Source organism: Salarias fasciatus, chromosome 22, assembly GCF_902148845.1.
Source record: "Salarias fasciatus chromosome 22, fSalaFa1.1, whole genome shotgun sequence".
Lineage (NCBI taxonomy): Eukaryota > Metazoa > Chordata > Actinopteri > Blenniiformes > Blenniidae > Salarias > Salarias fasciatus.
Genome location: NC_043765.1, coordinates 8,391,233 through 8,407,380, shown reverse-complemented (window position 1 = coordinate 8,407,380; position 16,148 = coordinate 8,391,233). Strand labels below are relative to the sequence as shown.

At 42.5% G+C, this 16,148-nt stretch overlaps 2 protein-coding genes across 5 annotated transcripts in view; one reads left to right on the top strand and one right to left on the bottom strand.

Annotated features, from left to right (window-relative positions):
* Positions 1-116: 116 nt before the first annotated feature.
* On the bottom strand, positions 117-12,347 carry LOC115409175 (tyrosine-protein kinase STYK1-like). 2 transcript variants are annotated; one of them, XM_030120204.1, is made up of 10 exons: positions 12,102-12,347; positions 9,319-9,365; positions 5,968-6,222; positions 5,654-5,890; positions 5,327-5,508; positions 4,638-4,718; positions 4,304-4,518; positions 3,437-3,477; positions 3,249-3,345; positions 117-2,189 (listed from the first exon to the last, which is right to left on the bottom strand). In XM_030120204.1, the coding sequence occupies exons 2-10, from the start codon at positions 9,362-9,364 to the stop codon at positions 1,994-1,996; spliced, it is 1,350 nt and encodes a 449-aa protein (XP_029976064.1). In that variant the 5' UTR covers position 9,365; positions 12,102-12,347; the 3' UTR covers positions 117-1,993. The 2 variants fall into 2 exon arrangements, with proteins under 2 accessions (XP_029976064.1, XP_029976065.1); XM_030120205.1 differs by lacking the exon at positions 12,102-12,347 and adding an exon at positions 11,605-11,709.
* The window catches only part of LOC115409171 (chloride channel protein 1-like), a 44,982-nt gene continuing 32,169 nt past the window's right edge, over positions 3,336-16,148 (top strand). For 2 of the 3 annotated variants that reach the window (XM_030120192.1, XM_030120191.1), the window contains exon 1: positions 10,287-10,396. In XM_030120192.1, coding sequence (XP_029976052.1) covers positions 10,349-10,396 — 48 coding nt within the window. In that variant the 5' untranslated portion in view covers positions 10,287-10,348. Of the gene's footprint in view, positions 3,371-10,286; positions 10,397-16,148 lie in introns of those variants that run through there. The other variant, XM_030120193.1, reaches the window with a different exon arrangement.

Genomic DNA, 16,148 nt, shown 5'->3' with positions numbered 1-16,148 from the left:
TTACAGGGTACAGCGAACATACAGGGTACTTCCTCCACAAACACCAGAATCTCAATAAATCCTTTCACAGCTCAGTTTCATACATTAAAGTAGGGCAAAAGAAGTGCTTTTTTTTCCCCATATCTTTAACTTATTTTTATACACCGAGTACATCAACAGTGAAACCAGTTCCTCTACAACGGTTTTGTTTTCAAGTCTTTATAAGCTTTTTACCACAGAGACTTAGTGGCTCTGATTATTTATCCATTTATAAGGTAGTTGTTTTGGACGTCACAGGGGTTGGAGGAAAACGCAGTTCCAGGAGGAGCTGATGTGGGAATCAGCGGTTCGTTTCCGTCTTCAGATTTGTGGGAAGGAAAACCTTTGAGGACCTACATAAGTGAATTTTTTGGGGGGGATGGTGGGGGGAATCATGCCTGAATGACTGTGTGAATGAGAAAATCTTAAGCTATACTGTAATAAGTGTAAAATTTGCCTTTATATTTAAATGCACATTTGTTTGCCTTGTTTAAGCTTTTTACCGTAGGAGTTTTTTCATGTTCTCTCTCTCTGTGAACCTCGTGGCCTTTTTCTTCACTAGTCTTAGTTTCAGATGAGAATAGTCTGTTTTCTAACTGCTTTTCATACCATTCCTTCTTTTATATTAGTGCTTACCTTTTGTTTTGTTTCTTTTCTTAGAATTATTCTTTCAAGCAATGACATTTGTTGCTTTTCCCCAAAAAATAGTAGCAACCTTGATGAAGGAAACTTGCCGTCTTCCTCCTAGCTTTGTCACATAGCGTGTTACTACCAACAGTATTTACCTTTCTAGCTAGCTATCTTTGGCTTTATTGTTAGTGACTGTGCTATTACAGCTTTTTCTTTTCTTTACGAAGAAAAAAATGAAAAGAATCTTTGATAGCTGTGTGTTTTTATGTCACAGCCTCGCCAGGATTTTGGAGTCTTTCAATCAGCAGGTCGCCCCATTCATTTTGAGGTCCAATAAAAAAAAGATAAAAGGTGTTTTATTTAACAAGCAGAGAATCACAGCTTTGATTGTTTATTCTCTCTCTTCAAAAAGTAGCACTTTCTCACGGAATAAGAGCAGAAGGCTTTTTCTGTTATATAGAAATTGAAATCAAAAGCTTGCAATAATCAGAATCACTGCAAAATCTTGGAGAGGCTGGTTTCGACAAGGAGAGGTTGATACTATCATGCAAATAAATAATCAAGGAACTGTTTTTGAACTGATTTGTGTTTTCATTTGTCTGCTGAAGATCAGTTAACCTGCAAAGTTTTTCGTTCGACTACATATACAGTACTGATTTAGTTATTTAGGACAGCTGTTGTTCAGTCCAGGTTGTGCCATTCAGCTGGTGATTGTATTCACATCTCATTGAGTGTCGAGCATAAAGTCAGTGAGCAAAAACCGTTTGCATTAGGGTTCCAATCTGCTCCACCAAACCACCAAGCAGCTTGTACAACTTTCAAAGAAAACATTGCAGAAGCATGTATAATACAACAACTATTGGAGTTTATATATACATTAGTGTACTTTAGACCAGAGGGTAGTCTATGGCACTATTTTACTGGTCCAGCCCTCCAAAACTGGACTGAATGTGCTCCCCAAACTAAAATGAGTTTGTTAAAGTGTCTTTGAAAAAGAAGCAGGACTCCAGTGGGGCCCTCATCTTCCCATTGCCTTGTAACTACATGATGTGTTTTTAAATACTCTTTATCTGAGTAGGCTATTTGATTTTTCCTGTCTATGTTTTTCCTAAGTCGTTCTGAATAAATTAAAGTTCTTTCAGATGACCACACTGAAGGTTTACACAGAAATAACATTTGTGGTCAAAATTGACCCATTTTTAAATTCTTAAGTTGTTGTGCTTTATAATCTTTTTAAGAGTTTCAACAATATATATATAAATAAAACATTAGAGAACTATCTGTTCGTAATGTACACAGTCTGTATAGAGTTCATTCACACAAGCTTCCTGGACGGTTCAGTCAATCAGAGCACAGCGTAGTTGTACGCTTCTCCATAGCCCGCCTCCCTCAGGTAGTCCTCGAAGTTGATTGGTCCAGGTGCTCTGAGGATTGTCCTCCCATTGGCCGATTTCTCTCCCGCGTAAAGTTTCCCGATGAGGTCGGAAGTGGAGAGGCGGTTGTGTGAGTTCCAGCGGCAGCAGGACCTGAGGATGGAGTACCTGAGGGAGGTAAACTGAGGTGAGTTCAACAGGCTGAGGAGGCGGATTTATTCCAAGAAAAGTTTGAATCATGACGAACCTGATGAGAACTGATTTTTTTTTTCATGTTTGGACCTATGGTTTGGACATTACGTGTTGGATTCAGAAGTGAAGTTAGCTTGAGGTTTTTGACAGATTTGACCAGGAACAAACGAACGGCTTCGATAAATCTGAGTTTTTCGAGCTGCAAACAAGTCAATTTGTTGATCTTTTCTACAACTGAATGCTCCAGTAACAGACAGGTGAGCATTAAAATAGTAACGGATAAATAAATTCTTTTTTTTTTTTTAATCCTGGAGAAGATTCTGAACTTTTGCTGTATTTTCTGCGATCAAAAGTATGGAAAACAGATACTTTAAATAGAAATGCCTTTCATTCTATCGGACCAAATTTCAGCCAGACTGTTTTTTTTTTTTTTTTTTTTTTTTTGGGTGCATGTCAGCTTTTCAAATGTACTGATGGGCTCTGCAGAGAAAATGTTGGCTTTATTCAATTTTATTTGACTTTAGTGCTATCGATTGTTGGTTTGTTGCCTCCACTTTTGATGTAACGCTAATGTTGAAAGTACAGAGCCAGCAGATTTGTCAAATCTGATGTGTCAATGTTTATTGAATGTGAATGTTATGGTGCTGTACAGGTATTGTGAAAATACAATTTATTGAGCTTTGAATTTACTGTAATGTTCTTCCCACTAAAACAGTTTTGGATAAACAGACAGGTTTATTGTGTACGTGGTATTCCCTAAAAGTTGTGATTTCAACAAGAAAAAAGCAGCCTGCCTGAAAATATCCTGGAGTGATTTGAGGATTTTATGATGTTGATGAATCAGACCTCAGTCCAAACATTTGGAGGACGTAGTGGAGAATGAAACCTTGAAAGTCTAGTGGAGCCAAGGTCTCTGTGGTGAGAGCTAAATCGGCATTACAGGGGAAACCTTCACAGTATATTAGGTACATGCCACATGTGCTGGCAGATTTATAATCCTTTGCAAACCACTGAATGAGTTTGTGTTGTTCTTACAAGGCGTTGGAGCAGCTCGCGGGCTGTGTGAGGTGATGTCCTCTTTGGAGATGCTGCAGAAGTTCAGTGGCCATGAGCTGAGCGAACGGCGGATCACCTGAGCACATCATCACAAGTTAGAGGTAATTCACAAAGCATTAGGAAAAACACGTTTTTTTTTTAGAGGTTTGTAGAATTGAATGACTCACCCAGTGTGACCATTTCATAAAGGAGGATACCAAAAGACCATCTGTCAAAAAATAAATGTCTTTAATTCATGTTGATCTCAGATTTAACTGCACACAGACAGTCTACACAGATTGATCAGACTGTTGGGAGGGAGTAGGAAAGACAGACAGCACAGACTGTAATCAGACACTTTATCAGTTTTTTTTTTTTATTAGGTTAGTTTTCTTTATTTGCACCCATGGGTGGATTTGGTTTACAGTGAGTCACACAACACAGGACAAGAACAAACTACTAGATGAAATGACGACACAGCCAGGAGAATGGCCTCCAGTTAGTGCACGAGATGGAAAAAAACACTGCGATAATAATGAGCTTTAATGCATTTTAATTACCTGTACTGGTGTGTTTTCTCTGCTATTTGTCTTTACTTTGTTCTATCTGATCACTTTATTTATCTAACATGTGTGTATTTAGTATATAGGTTGATGTCACTGATCAGTGTATTCAGTTTAAATTGAGTATTTTAAATTAATCAAACTTTGGTTTTAACTTGTAAGAGCTTGTTTGTTGGACGCATTTGGGATCAGAATAAGCATTGGCTGTCTGACTGACCCACATACCAACCTGACGACTGACATACCGATAACCAACCCACACACCTACCTACTCTCCCACCATCAGACAGATCAACCTACCAAGAAGTGCATCAATATCCACTGTATTAGTGTTTAATGTCTTTTTCCGGACAGTAAGAGAAGAGCTGAATTGCTTCTGAAGCTGCAATCTGCTGTTTCGTCTTCGACTTTCTGTCTTCTCCTCTGACGTTCAGTGAACTTGAATCCTCCTCTAATATCACTGATGTTTCTGCAGAGGACAGGGACACTCACACGTCACTGCTCTGACTGATGAGTCTCCGGGCCAGTACTTCAGGCGCCTGCCATTTCTTCAGCTCCATGTCCTCCACTTCCCCCGGAGAGCCCGCCTCTGCCCTCCTGCGGTAGGCCGGGCCCAGTCCCCACAGCTTAGCCGTCAGATCTCTGCCAACCAGGACGCTGTGAGCTCCCACGTTGCCATGGATGCAGTTCTGACTGTGCAGGTAGTGCTGGAGGGTGTGTAGGAACGGGCCAGAGGAGATCAGCTGTTAGACTGAGTGTGAATAAGACTCAGAGACTGACACACTGAATTCTAAACTAGTTCTACACAGACGGCTCTTCAACCTACCAGAGCAGAGGCCACCTGTGCTGCCATGGTGAAGATCCTCTTCTCCGTCATGTAACAAGAAGACTCTGAACTTGAGCTTTCCTTCAAGGAGAGAGAAAACAGAATGAGTGATAATGTACTGGACTTCTTTTCCTACTTTTTAAGTTATGGAGGGAGCCTTTCAGTTGCCTCTCCTTCGTTATCTCAGGCTAATATGTCTGTAGATCCTCACAACAAAGGTGTGCTAAACACACAGAGAAGAGCTTTGGAATAGATTACATTGCTTTTCTTGTCTCTACTTATTGCCTTTGCTCTAGTTGTTTAGATTACCCTCTGCTGCCCCACAGTGGCAGATCTCAGTGTTTACTCATTCAGCACCACATTTTCCAGGACATCTGATGAAGCTTATGAAATTGTTTTTGTCAGCATTGGTTTAAGAAGTGACTCCAGTTTCAGCCTCAGTGCTTAAGCCATTCATATGATAGTTTGTTGTTCCACGAAAGCATGATTGTGTTTCTGTGTTTTGTTGTACTTGTTGACTTTGAAAGTTGGAGACAGCGCCAGATAGTGACTCATCAGCAATAAATTGGCCCAAAAATAGGCCTCTGGAATTTGGCAGTGTACCGTTCGCGCCACACCTGCCTGAGAGAGGAAACCTGTCTCCTAAATGTGGGCGATCTGCCCTGTTTGCTCATGGGTAAACACCGTACCTGTCTACATCTCCACAGGAACCCCAGCAGGTCTCTGTGCTGCACCTCCTCCACCGCTATCATGAGTGGCGGCCGCTCTGAGACGACGCCCAGCAGAGCAGGCAGGGAGGGGTGCGGCCCCAGTCCAGCCACAAAGGACGCAAACCCCAGAAAGTGCTGTTTCTCTCTGCTGCTGGCCGTTTCTGTAGAGAAGTCCCATAAGCAGAGCACGATTGAGGAATTTAACTCTCAATAAGGGGAGTTTCACTTGACTTGAAAGTCCATGACTTGTTATTGTTGGCAGCCAGTCTGTGAGAACTTGTCCTTGTTTGTTTGGGATCAGTTTACCTTTGAGCACCCTCAGGACCACGTTCCTGTTTTCCATGCGGGCTCTGTACAGACTGACTGTGTCATCTGGCCTGATGGAGAAGGAGGACGGCAGTACGGCCACCTGGCTGAAGGATCCATGCTGCCTCTCGGTGGCCGCCTGCGGCGCTGCAGCCAGAGTCGGTCGGACGTTCTGCTGCACTTGTTGAACCGACATGGGCACCTCCTCGTGCTCCAGCGGGTTGATCCCAGGAGGCGCTGTCGAGAGAAACACACACTGAGGAGTCACATCAGAGCACAGCAACACTTGTAAAGCTGTGCACTGGTTTGCTCACCGTCGATGCCATGCAGGTGGCGTCTGTGCTGGCTGCGGTGATGCTGGGGACGGTGGTTCTGCTGGTGACGGCGCTGACGGTGGTCCCTGTCTGCGTCTCTGTGAGACGAGCCGTGGTAGCGCTGTGGCGACGTGGCGCGTCTCTGCTTTCGGTCAGGACAGTACAGCAGGATGAAGATGATGACTAGGGTGATGAGGGTGAAGGCGACCAGCAGCACGGGAACGATGATCACCGCCAGCTGATGCTCTGTCGCTACTGAGAGAAAAACCACGACTCAGATGTGACGCTCAGTGAAAACACATTTTAAACAGCTGGATTGTTAGATATGTAAAGGTTGTTTTTGGTTATTATGTTGTCTGTTTTGGTTGAAAGCAGTCTAAATGTGGGGAATTGATGTAGGGATATGAATAAGTACAACAATGTATGAAGTAAAAGTATACAGTTGAGTTAAGTGTTAAGTTAAGTTAAGTGTTAAGTGTTTAAGTGTAAGAGTTTAATGATGAATCTAAATTACTCCTAAGTGTGTGTTATTGTCTTCTGGCTTGTCCAGAGTCCACTTATTCCCACAATATGTTCAGTTCAGGAGGAGAACCTTTCTAAATCAAGCTGCGTTCAAGCTGGTTAGAACATCAGTGCACTGCCAGTCCACTTTATACATGCTGGTCATGCATTTTGATTTGATGTGTTTTGACTGTCTGGAGTTGTGATTGTGAATTTTGTGGTTCAGCAATCTTGTAATGTTTACAAGTGCAACAGGCTCCCTCTCCTCAGCCAGTCAGCGTCTGGCCGCATATTCAAAAACGCCTAAAATGACGTCCTGGCTTTATTTGTCCTTGCCATTCTCATTGAAGTTGACCTTGCGCAGCCTGCATTGACCCTTTTTTGAGCGTGAAATCGGTGTAGGCTGGACCCGGGGGTTGAAAAAGGGGAACAGGTTTGGTTTCAGTGCAGAGCTGCAGGCTTTTAAACAGGATGAGCGTGCTGGCTGTCAAACAGGTTGCACCTCCTGTGGCAGGATATTCTTTCTCCACCTGACATCATCCTCCACTTACAGCAGTGCTGATATGTTGATATACAGCTAGATGATGCTATAAATAGTGTTTTTTTTAACTTGTATATTAAGTTCGAGCTCAGTCAATTCCACGTGCAGCTCCTACTTTAAATCAGAATTTTCATGTCTTTTATATCTTTAATACTGCTTTAACTTGGATAATGTTTTTAGGATTGTTCCTCAATCACAGTCCATGACATGGATGAGTCGTTTGATGATCATCATTACTTTTTTTCTTCCACTTTCAATTATATCTATAATCCATATGTGCTCCTTCTTTCCTTTATATAACACCACTACAGCAGGATGTTTACTCTAGCTGCAGCAATCAAATCCATCGGGTCACACGCCTTCTTTTGTTGGAAGCAACCAATGTTTGATAGGAGAAACTGGATTGTGAAACTTCTTGTGTTTTGCGTAGAAACTGTGATGGCAGCACATTCTCAGGCTGGGTGAGACTTCAGTTCCGGGCCACATAAATCATCTGTTGTCATTTGTATGAAGGGTTTGGTTTGAGCTGCAGGCCTTCCCCAAATACTCTCTCATGGTCGAGAACAAGTCAAAACTTGACTTTTTAAGCCGTCTAATTTATCTTTGAACGTGACCACTGTTCATGTTTAATGGGCTGCTTCTTTCACAACTTGATGTGTGGCTTCAGGGCAGCTGCAGTTCGACAATGCCGTGTTCAGCCTTTACAAATTGTGTTACCAGCAGTTTTTTGTGAGATGTAGTTTTCCAGCCTGTTTTTCTGGATTAAGAAAAGTTTCAATCAATCAAAGAAATGACGCTTTGATTGTAACAAATGACTCAAAACAACCTTTCTGTAATACATTTTGTTAGGCAGTTAATCCCAACCTTTTTCAGTTACTTTAATCAACTTCTACTATTTCCTAAAAGAAAAAAAAAATAGAAAAGCCAGATTGTTAAATAAAATCCCAAAACAATGCAAGTCGCCAGATGGAAGAGGCAAACATGTAATTCAAGAGTTCTGATGGCAAATTCACCATGTTGGTCCAAATTAATGATGGAACTAAAAAAAGCTGATTAATGATGGCCTTTTGATTAAATGACAGCAGTTAATCACATTTTGACTGCATCTCAGTATTTGATACCAGAGCAACATTTTTTTTTTAAACTGCAATCTGATTTGGCCAGATGAATTAATCAAGAAACTTTTTTTGGTTTCAGAAAAATTTCACATTTTCAGCAGATCATTTTGAAAATGATGTCCATTTACATGAATACAGCAGAAATGAATAGTAAATGATAATTTGATTATCAAAGTTACTGTCAACTTTAAAACTGCCAAGTCCCAGGGGAATGTGGACTGAGAGTCGTGACTCTCTGGAGGCAAACGTCATCCATCTGGACGCAGCGTTAACAGACTGTACACTGGATCTCCAGCAGCAGCGTTTTCAGAAAGTTGTGTTTTCAGAGCCTCCGAGCGCTGCTGTGGTGTAAATTACCACCCAAAACACAGCTCTAGTTCAGGACTGGAATTTCTTTCATGATGTGTGAACTCTTTTGCACATATTTAGCACACTACAATGATTTTATCTACTCTTCCTTCACACATTTTTTTTTTCTAACTAAACCTTTCTATTTATTGTGTCATTGTGCTCTCTTCATCGGTTTCATGCATCACATCTTTTAGCCTGTTGTTGTTCTGCTTTCCACATTGTTGTCTGATGACTCTCCGGTATCGGCATGCTGAGAACAGCCTGTTGTTGGTGTGTCAAAATAAAGCAAAGTTATTTTTCTGTAGCTGATTAATTGAAACTAATGTGTTGAAATTTGTACAGTAGTCAGAATATAAGACAGCTCGTAAAAGGTTCATGTTTGGATGAATGTTTTGCACACACTTGAACCTTGCAGATGTTGAGAAGTATTTTTACATACACCGTGCAGTTTCAGCTATTCCTCACACAGATGTCCCTCCTCGCTGGGTTTACTGCAGCTATCGACTGCTCCGTTTGCACCTGCTCCTCCAACACTGTATCATCCTGCCTTTTGTCCAAAGTATTTGAGACGCAGCACTGAACAGCCTGTAGACGGCTGCTGTTAACATGAACTCTGGAGGGAAGTGGAAGGGCCGCAAACACACAACATCTCCAGTGTATAGTCTGTTATTTTCATCAGAAACCTGCCCAGCAGCATTGATTCTTTTTTTTTTTTCTACTTTGATCTGTACCCTAGAACTTCACTTGTAAATGCAATCAAAATAAACACGTGGGGAAATGGTTTAGTGAGTAGAGGATGGAAACGGTGGTGGTGATGAGCGGTGCGGTGCAGGTCCTTACTGCACAGCCTGTCGTCCTCCGCGCACTCCGTGGAGTTGGATGACATGCTGGAGAGAAAGAGAGGAACAGGGATCACTGTGACTATCAGCTGGAGGAAGAGATCAACATTTCCTCTGCTCAGCAGCAACCCTAAATCCTCTAAGCTGAGATAGTCCTGCAGCGTCTGCCTCTCTAATAACTGTAGCTGGACGAAGCAGCCGCTTCAGATTTTCACAGCGACTGCGTTTTACACACACACACACACACACGTTTGTGCAGATCATTATATTTATATATTCAGCTACTTTAATTAAACCTTTTGTCTTTGTTTTGGTGTACAGGAATGTAATCGCTGTATTGTTGGAGTCGTGCCGTCTCCATGCCGACGGGTGTAATGCACACTCTTTCAGCTTGCCGGCGCTCTTGAGAAAATGAGATCAAACGTATGGGTCAATCTCTTGAGAGAAAAAAGGCCTGAACGATGACATGACATTTAGTAGCTGATAAAAACTTTTTGTCACTCGCTGAGGATAAAAGAAGAAGCTGTGATGCTGTGCTTCATTTCAAATTCTTACGTCACGTGATTGTGGAAGTTTGACGGGGAAGTGGATGATTATGTAGATACAGTTGTTGGGGAAGTGTGAAGTACAGTGCGAAAAGCCGCTGAGCCCACGTGCTTTATTTAAAAAACAAATTTATGGATGCCACATTCAAACCACGACGTGAGAATGGAAACACTGATGCTTGTGGGATGACTGCCATGTACAGGTAGAAGGTCGTGTCCTTCTATCCGCATCATTTGTTAAACAAATGCTGAACAACGTGAGAAACAGTTTGCGTGTGAGTTTCGATTGATCACTGAAGAATCGGCATCGTTTAACCAACGGTGACATTAACACACTTCAGTAATTCAACCAGTTACACCGCTTAGCACCAAAAAAGAAGAAATACGAGGGTGGAAGGCTTAAATGTCAGAAGCAATGGAGATCCAGCGAGTGACAAATAATTACCCAGCTTGGAAGAGTAAAGTGTTTTTCTAGTGGATCCACTGATGTTTTCATCCAAAATTGTGAAGAAGAGGCTGCATGGCGGAGGTGTGGTGAGTTTAGCCTCACAGTGCATCTCAAACATCTCAGGTTCAGGAATTTGCATGTTCTTCCACCAAAAACATCCTTCTGAGGTTAATAATTCCACATATATCTGTTTGTCCTGGTGGATTGACATGAGTTTTTCAGCTCTGAAAGCAGTGACAGTCTATGACTTTTGTAGAATAAGAATGAATATGTTCCTCTTCTCCACTGGGTTCCTGAGAAAAGCTGCTCACACCTCAATACTCGATTTGCATTCAGAGCATTTGATGTAAAACTTGTCGCAAATCAAACATGCATGTCGCATGATACACTGTGGTAGGAGCGCAGCCTAAACACATTATCTCTCTCTTTGTTTTTCTCTTTCATTGGTATCACAAAACCAGCTTTGGCTTCACTTGGTACCAGATTTTAAAAATAAATAATAATACAGCACATCCTGAGTTGCCACATGAGAAAACTTAAATCCTTTCTGTTCCAGAGTCCTTCCTCCATAACTGAGAAAAATAAATCTGTGTGGAGTTTTTTCCTCCTTCAGAGGATGACCTGCGTGTTTCATTTGGCAAATGATCAAGAATTTCTTTTGCTTTCAATGTGTCTGGAGCGACGCCGCTCTCTCAGTTCACTGCCTCTCTGCTGTCCTTAATGAACTTTTAACCCTCGCAGAACAACTTGTTTCTGATCATCTTTTAAACCTTTACATGTCCTTCCCCAAGCTATTAGAAAGTCGTCCCAAACAGGATGTTATCTTTTTTTTAGTATTATTTCGACCATTGGCAGCTACAAATGGGAAATAATTACTTATTGATTTATTGAGGAATTTGTTCAGTTTGTTATTGTCTGACTTTTTGACAAAAATTTCAGAATAAAATGTTACAAACAAGTCAGAAAAGCTGATTATCTTGATTTGTCAGGAATATTTTAAATTTATTTGTTATTTTAACCTTGACCGAACATTCAAAATGAGAACAATGACTGTACATGTGTTTATTTTCTTTATAGGTGATCTGCGGTATTGTTATGGTTTTCTTGGCTTGTTTTTGAAGGCAGAAGTTAAAAACATGATCTTGCCGTTTCCTTGCTATTCTGTCTAGTTCAAATCCAAAACGCAGCATAAGATAAATCTTAGTGAGGAATTTCAGTCTCACTGCTGATGGTCAAAGAAAAGCACCGGTAGGTTAAAGATTTCCATTTTAAATGTTGGTTTAATAAGTCCTACCTTGTAGTTGGATGTCATCTAGAGGCCACAGATAGGTGTGCATTGTGCGCCATAGTCAGATGATGGTAAAGTGTGTCGTTGTACATGTGTGTGCGCGTGCGTTTCATGACTCCATAATGCAGAGTCATCCTCACTCGTTGTAAATTAATAGTTTGGTGACACCTCATGCGCACACACACCCTTCCAGAGTCACAAAGGTATGTAGTGAGCACACACACACACGCCCCTGAGCGCCATTCTTTAACCATGATGTTGTAATAGATGTCACTGAACTGCTTCTTCTGCATTCTACTCTCACAGTCGGATAAACACGCAAAACAAAAGACAGAGCCATTTGGCAACACACACCTGCGCCGAGGACAGACATTCAAAACACGTTAAAGACACGCAGACGTGTGTGTTAACGCTCATGAAGGGAACCTGCTGTGTCCAAAACCCATTAGCACCAGTGTCCTCCCTGTTCATGCTCTGAATCACGGCTGTTGTTGGAGTCTTACTTGTGCTGCTCTGCGTTGATGTTCAGGTGTCAAACTGTGCGTCCCTCGTATCCGAAGCATAAAGCTCGCCGTCCTGCGCGCCATCAAACCGTAGACATGACAACTTCACATCTGCCTTCACATTTTTCATGTTGTCCTTTTGAGTTTGGAGTTTGCAGTCACATCATTCCCCCACGCCGACGCCGCTGATGTTCGAGCTGCTGCTCCTGCTTTGCCGTCGCTGGCGTCTTTCCTCGTGCCTCTCGCTCGCTCTCAGGTTGGCCACACCCCTCCACCTCCATCCAACACGTTTCCCCTGTCACCCTCATCAACTCAATGTGGCCCGAAGCCACTATTGTGTTTCGCTCTCTGCATGCATTTGCGTGTCCCACCTCTTTTGTGTGTGTGAGTGTGTGTGTGTGTGCTGAGTTTCCAACCACTGGGTTTCATTGGTAAACAGACTGAGCTAACAGGTGAAGAGGCAACAGGAGACGCTCACTCGCATTGGGCTTAAGAAGGATTCCTTTTAAAACTGTAAATTAGATGTTTTTACATTACAATCTGGATTATCTCATATTTACACATAAAGTGCTATAAAATGTCCAGAATTTCTAGATTTTAATACACGTTTGTATGCAAATTTCATTGTCACATAGTCTTGTTTGTGATTCTGATTTACTTCTCGGTGTTTGACTTCGTCTGTTTGCACCTTCTGATGTGAATAGAACTTTTTTTTTCAATGACTGATTTTGAAAAGCGATCAGTTCTCTGTATAGTTCAAGAACAGAATATGTACTTTATCAGTATCAGTAAGCCACCGATCCCTAAATACTGAACAATCAGTATTTTTATCCATTTGACTTCATCAGACGCAGCTGATTAGTTCGTGTGGGGTATTCAGAGTGTTTTATTTTACACTGTAGAATCAGAATGTGTTTCTCTGTGACGGTGGCTGTCCACTGTGTGAGTCTGGCCTTCTTCGATGAAAGCTGAGCAGCCACAGGTTGAAATCTGTGGTCTTATGTTGTACAGTGAGAAGGGTTCATAGACGGCTGCAGGGACAGCCTGGGATTCTTTTCTGAAAGTGTCATAAATTTCACGACTGTCTCTCCACACCTCGGTGTGACGACCGCTGCGAGCTGCAAGCGTTCCAAACGGTGAGAAAAGCGGCAGAAAACAACGTGCTGGTCATCGGAGCAACAGCTTGAAGTTCGAGAAAGGAGGTGAAATACTGGACCACGTTCCCATTCTGCGTTTGCGTATAAATCTAAAGCAAGAGCTCTGTCCCACGTTGACTTCCATCTACTTCCTGAAAGCACCAATGGCGTGTCGGATAGCGTTGTTATTCTCAGGTATTGAAGTGTTGTACAGGTTGTTACCTGCAGTCAAACCCAGCGTGTGTCAGGTAATAAACTTGAAAAACTTAACAGTTTGTAGGAGACTTACAAGAGGGACATTGTTACTGTAAGGTCTCACAGCTTTCTATATGTGTGTGTGTATGAGTGTATGTGTGTGTGTGTGTGTGTGTGAACGGGCGTCCTGGCTGGGTGTCCAGAGCGGTCCTGGTAATGCTGAGACAGACGGTGAGCGGGTGGGTTTATTTTTGGGTCAGTGACAGTGTGTCAATGGCCGCAGATGCATCGGAAAGGAAGGCTCTGAGATACAAGCAGACCCTGGTCAGTGTCCCACTGCGTTTCTCCGTCTCCTCTCTCCTCTCCGCTCTCTGTTCATGTGTGTGTTCGTGCGTCAGCCTGCATCCGTCACGTCCATGTCCTTCTGCCGTGTTTATTTGCTTGAATCACTTGTGTCTCTTGTGCATGACGCACCTGTACCAACAGTGCAGGCTGCATGTGCATGGATGGCGTCCCGTGTGTGTGTGTTTCTGAATAAACCCTTTATTGTCTGTGCGTGTGTGTCTGTGTGTGTGTGTGTGTGTGTGTGTGATAGATTTGTAGACATAGCGAAAACTAATTAGCTGATGTTTAACAACAGGGTCACACACATGGTCATGCAACAGGTGCTCAGACACCGTGCACCTCCTTCACCCCTGATCTTGGCATGGCCACACATGTGCACGCTCACGCGCACGCGCGCGCACACACACACACTTTGACGCGGCACTCTCGCCGTTTCCTGCTTTCTCCGCCGGCCACCTGTTTGCTGCCCTCTCCGCGCCTCATTTCTGAAGCTCCGGTTGGTCTTAACACATGCAGGAGGGACTTCTGTGACATGTGAATCACCCGTTGCTCGCTCATTTGAATGTGTGTGAGCTTCCTGTCGTGTGCTCGTTTGCGTTTCTGCATGACTGCTTTTGGACTTAAACTTGAGGGTGGGAACGTGCGCTCTCCGGCCGTTTAATGAACTGCACCCTTATATGCCAAGGGTGTTGCCAAAATATTGGAAACATCTTTCAAACGGATGTGTGTCGACTGAGCACAGTCTGAAGCCACAACCCGGGAAGAAACCAGTGTAGAAGTAAATGAAAAGCTCTGATCTATGTCAGAAGTTAACATCGTCACCTTTCTAAAGGCAGGGAGGCGTTGTATCTTTTATAAGCTGCTGATGAGTGTACACGTGTGTACAGGGCGAAAGACCATGTGTCTTTCAAAGAATGGGAAACCTGATCTTGTATTAGAAATGGTGATAATCTCCTCCGTTCATGCGGATGCTCTCGATCTTAAAGAGACACTGCAGAGTGGATGACGTGTGTGAACATCTGGAAGCCTTTCAGTGTAATTCTGATGCCACTTTTCATTGCTGCATCTGGCATTTGTTAGAATTATTTACCTTCTTGATGAATTTATTAATTGTTGATTGTAATACGCAGAAATTCATGGTGATGGCAGAGGTCTGGGCTTCAAGTTCTCCTCGGAAAGGAGCAGGTTTTCTCTGGATGCTCTGGTTTCCTACTACACTCCCAAGCCATTTTTTAGGGATATTTTGTCACTCTGGATTTCTGGAAGGTGTGTGCGTGTGTGTGTGTGCTGTCCACGATGTGCTCGGCCTCCAGCTGGGATGAACTCTACCACCCAGCAATCCCACGCTGGCTAGAGTGATATAAAAGAGATGGATGAAGTGACCTCCAAGGCCTGAAGCACGGTCTCGTCTCATGCTGTGAAACAATTTAGCTTCCTTCTCTGCTGCACAACAGAAATCCTCAATTTAAAAATCATAACTGAGATTTTTGGTAGTTTATAGACATGAGAATGTCATTTTATCCTGTGTGATCAAAATGAAATGACTGGTTGATTAATTTATCAACAGAAGTTCGGTTACTGAATCTCTTTAACAGATATAATTCATTTATTCTTACACCACAAATGTGACTTTTTTGTTGTTGTAATTTTTCAATGACAGTCAGTACTCTCAGTTTGTGTGTGAAGACATAAGATATCATCACTGCATCCAAAAAGCATTTGAAACATTTTCTGATGCTTTAAAGAACAGCAAAAAACAAAGATAATGAATAATCACCTCAATCCAAAATGTTTTTCTTTATTTCTTTTTTTAACCTTCCATTATAAATCTTGTGGTGTGCTCTAATGACCCGCTGTACGGCTTAATCTCGCAGCTCTCTTTAATACTAATTTCACAGCCTGTTAAAGTTGATTTTAGAGATCTTGAAAAAAATGTTCAAACCCTGAAGCACTCAGCTTGTCGTGAATCACTCTGCAGTTAAGGTCTATTTCACGGCGTCCTCGCAGATAAAGCATGCAGCTGGATCGGCGGCGGAGTGTTGATTGGCTGGAATGTGAGTGCTGCTGAACATGGAGACCTATAGAATTTAATAGCCGCTGAAATCGTACGCCCATGACGAGACCTGTGAGGGCGAAGTCATCTAACCTGTGAGCGTACGCAGGCTGTGCTCACACTCCTGTTTACCCTGTAACCCATAGGAGCAAGAATGTAAACAGAATTGTTGTATCACTTTTCACATTTTTCTTAATTTTTTCTTTAACATATGCATTTTTTTTTAGCATTTATGATAATAATCACCGCCTGACGACTACAAAGAGCGGCCCCGTGGCTGGGAGTTGACAGTCATGTCGAGAATGTATAGAGTTAAAC

Excerpts from the sequence above, each read along its gene's own strand:
- LOC115409175 (XM_030120204.1), bottom strand. The coding sequence starts at position 9,364 with ATGTCATCCAACTCCACGGAGTGCGCGGAGGACGACAGGCTGTGCA. Across the intron at positions 5,509-5,653 it reads GGTCCTGAGGGTGCTCAAAG|AAACGGCCAGCAGCAGAGAG; the intron begins GTAAACTGATCC and ends ACTTCTCTACAG. Across the intron at positions 3,478-4,303 it reads ATCAGTCAGAGCAGTGACGT|ATGGTCTTTTGGTATCCTCC; the intron begins GTGAGTGTCCCT and ends ATTTTTTGACAG.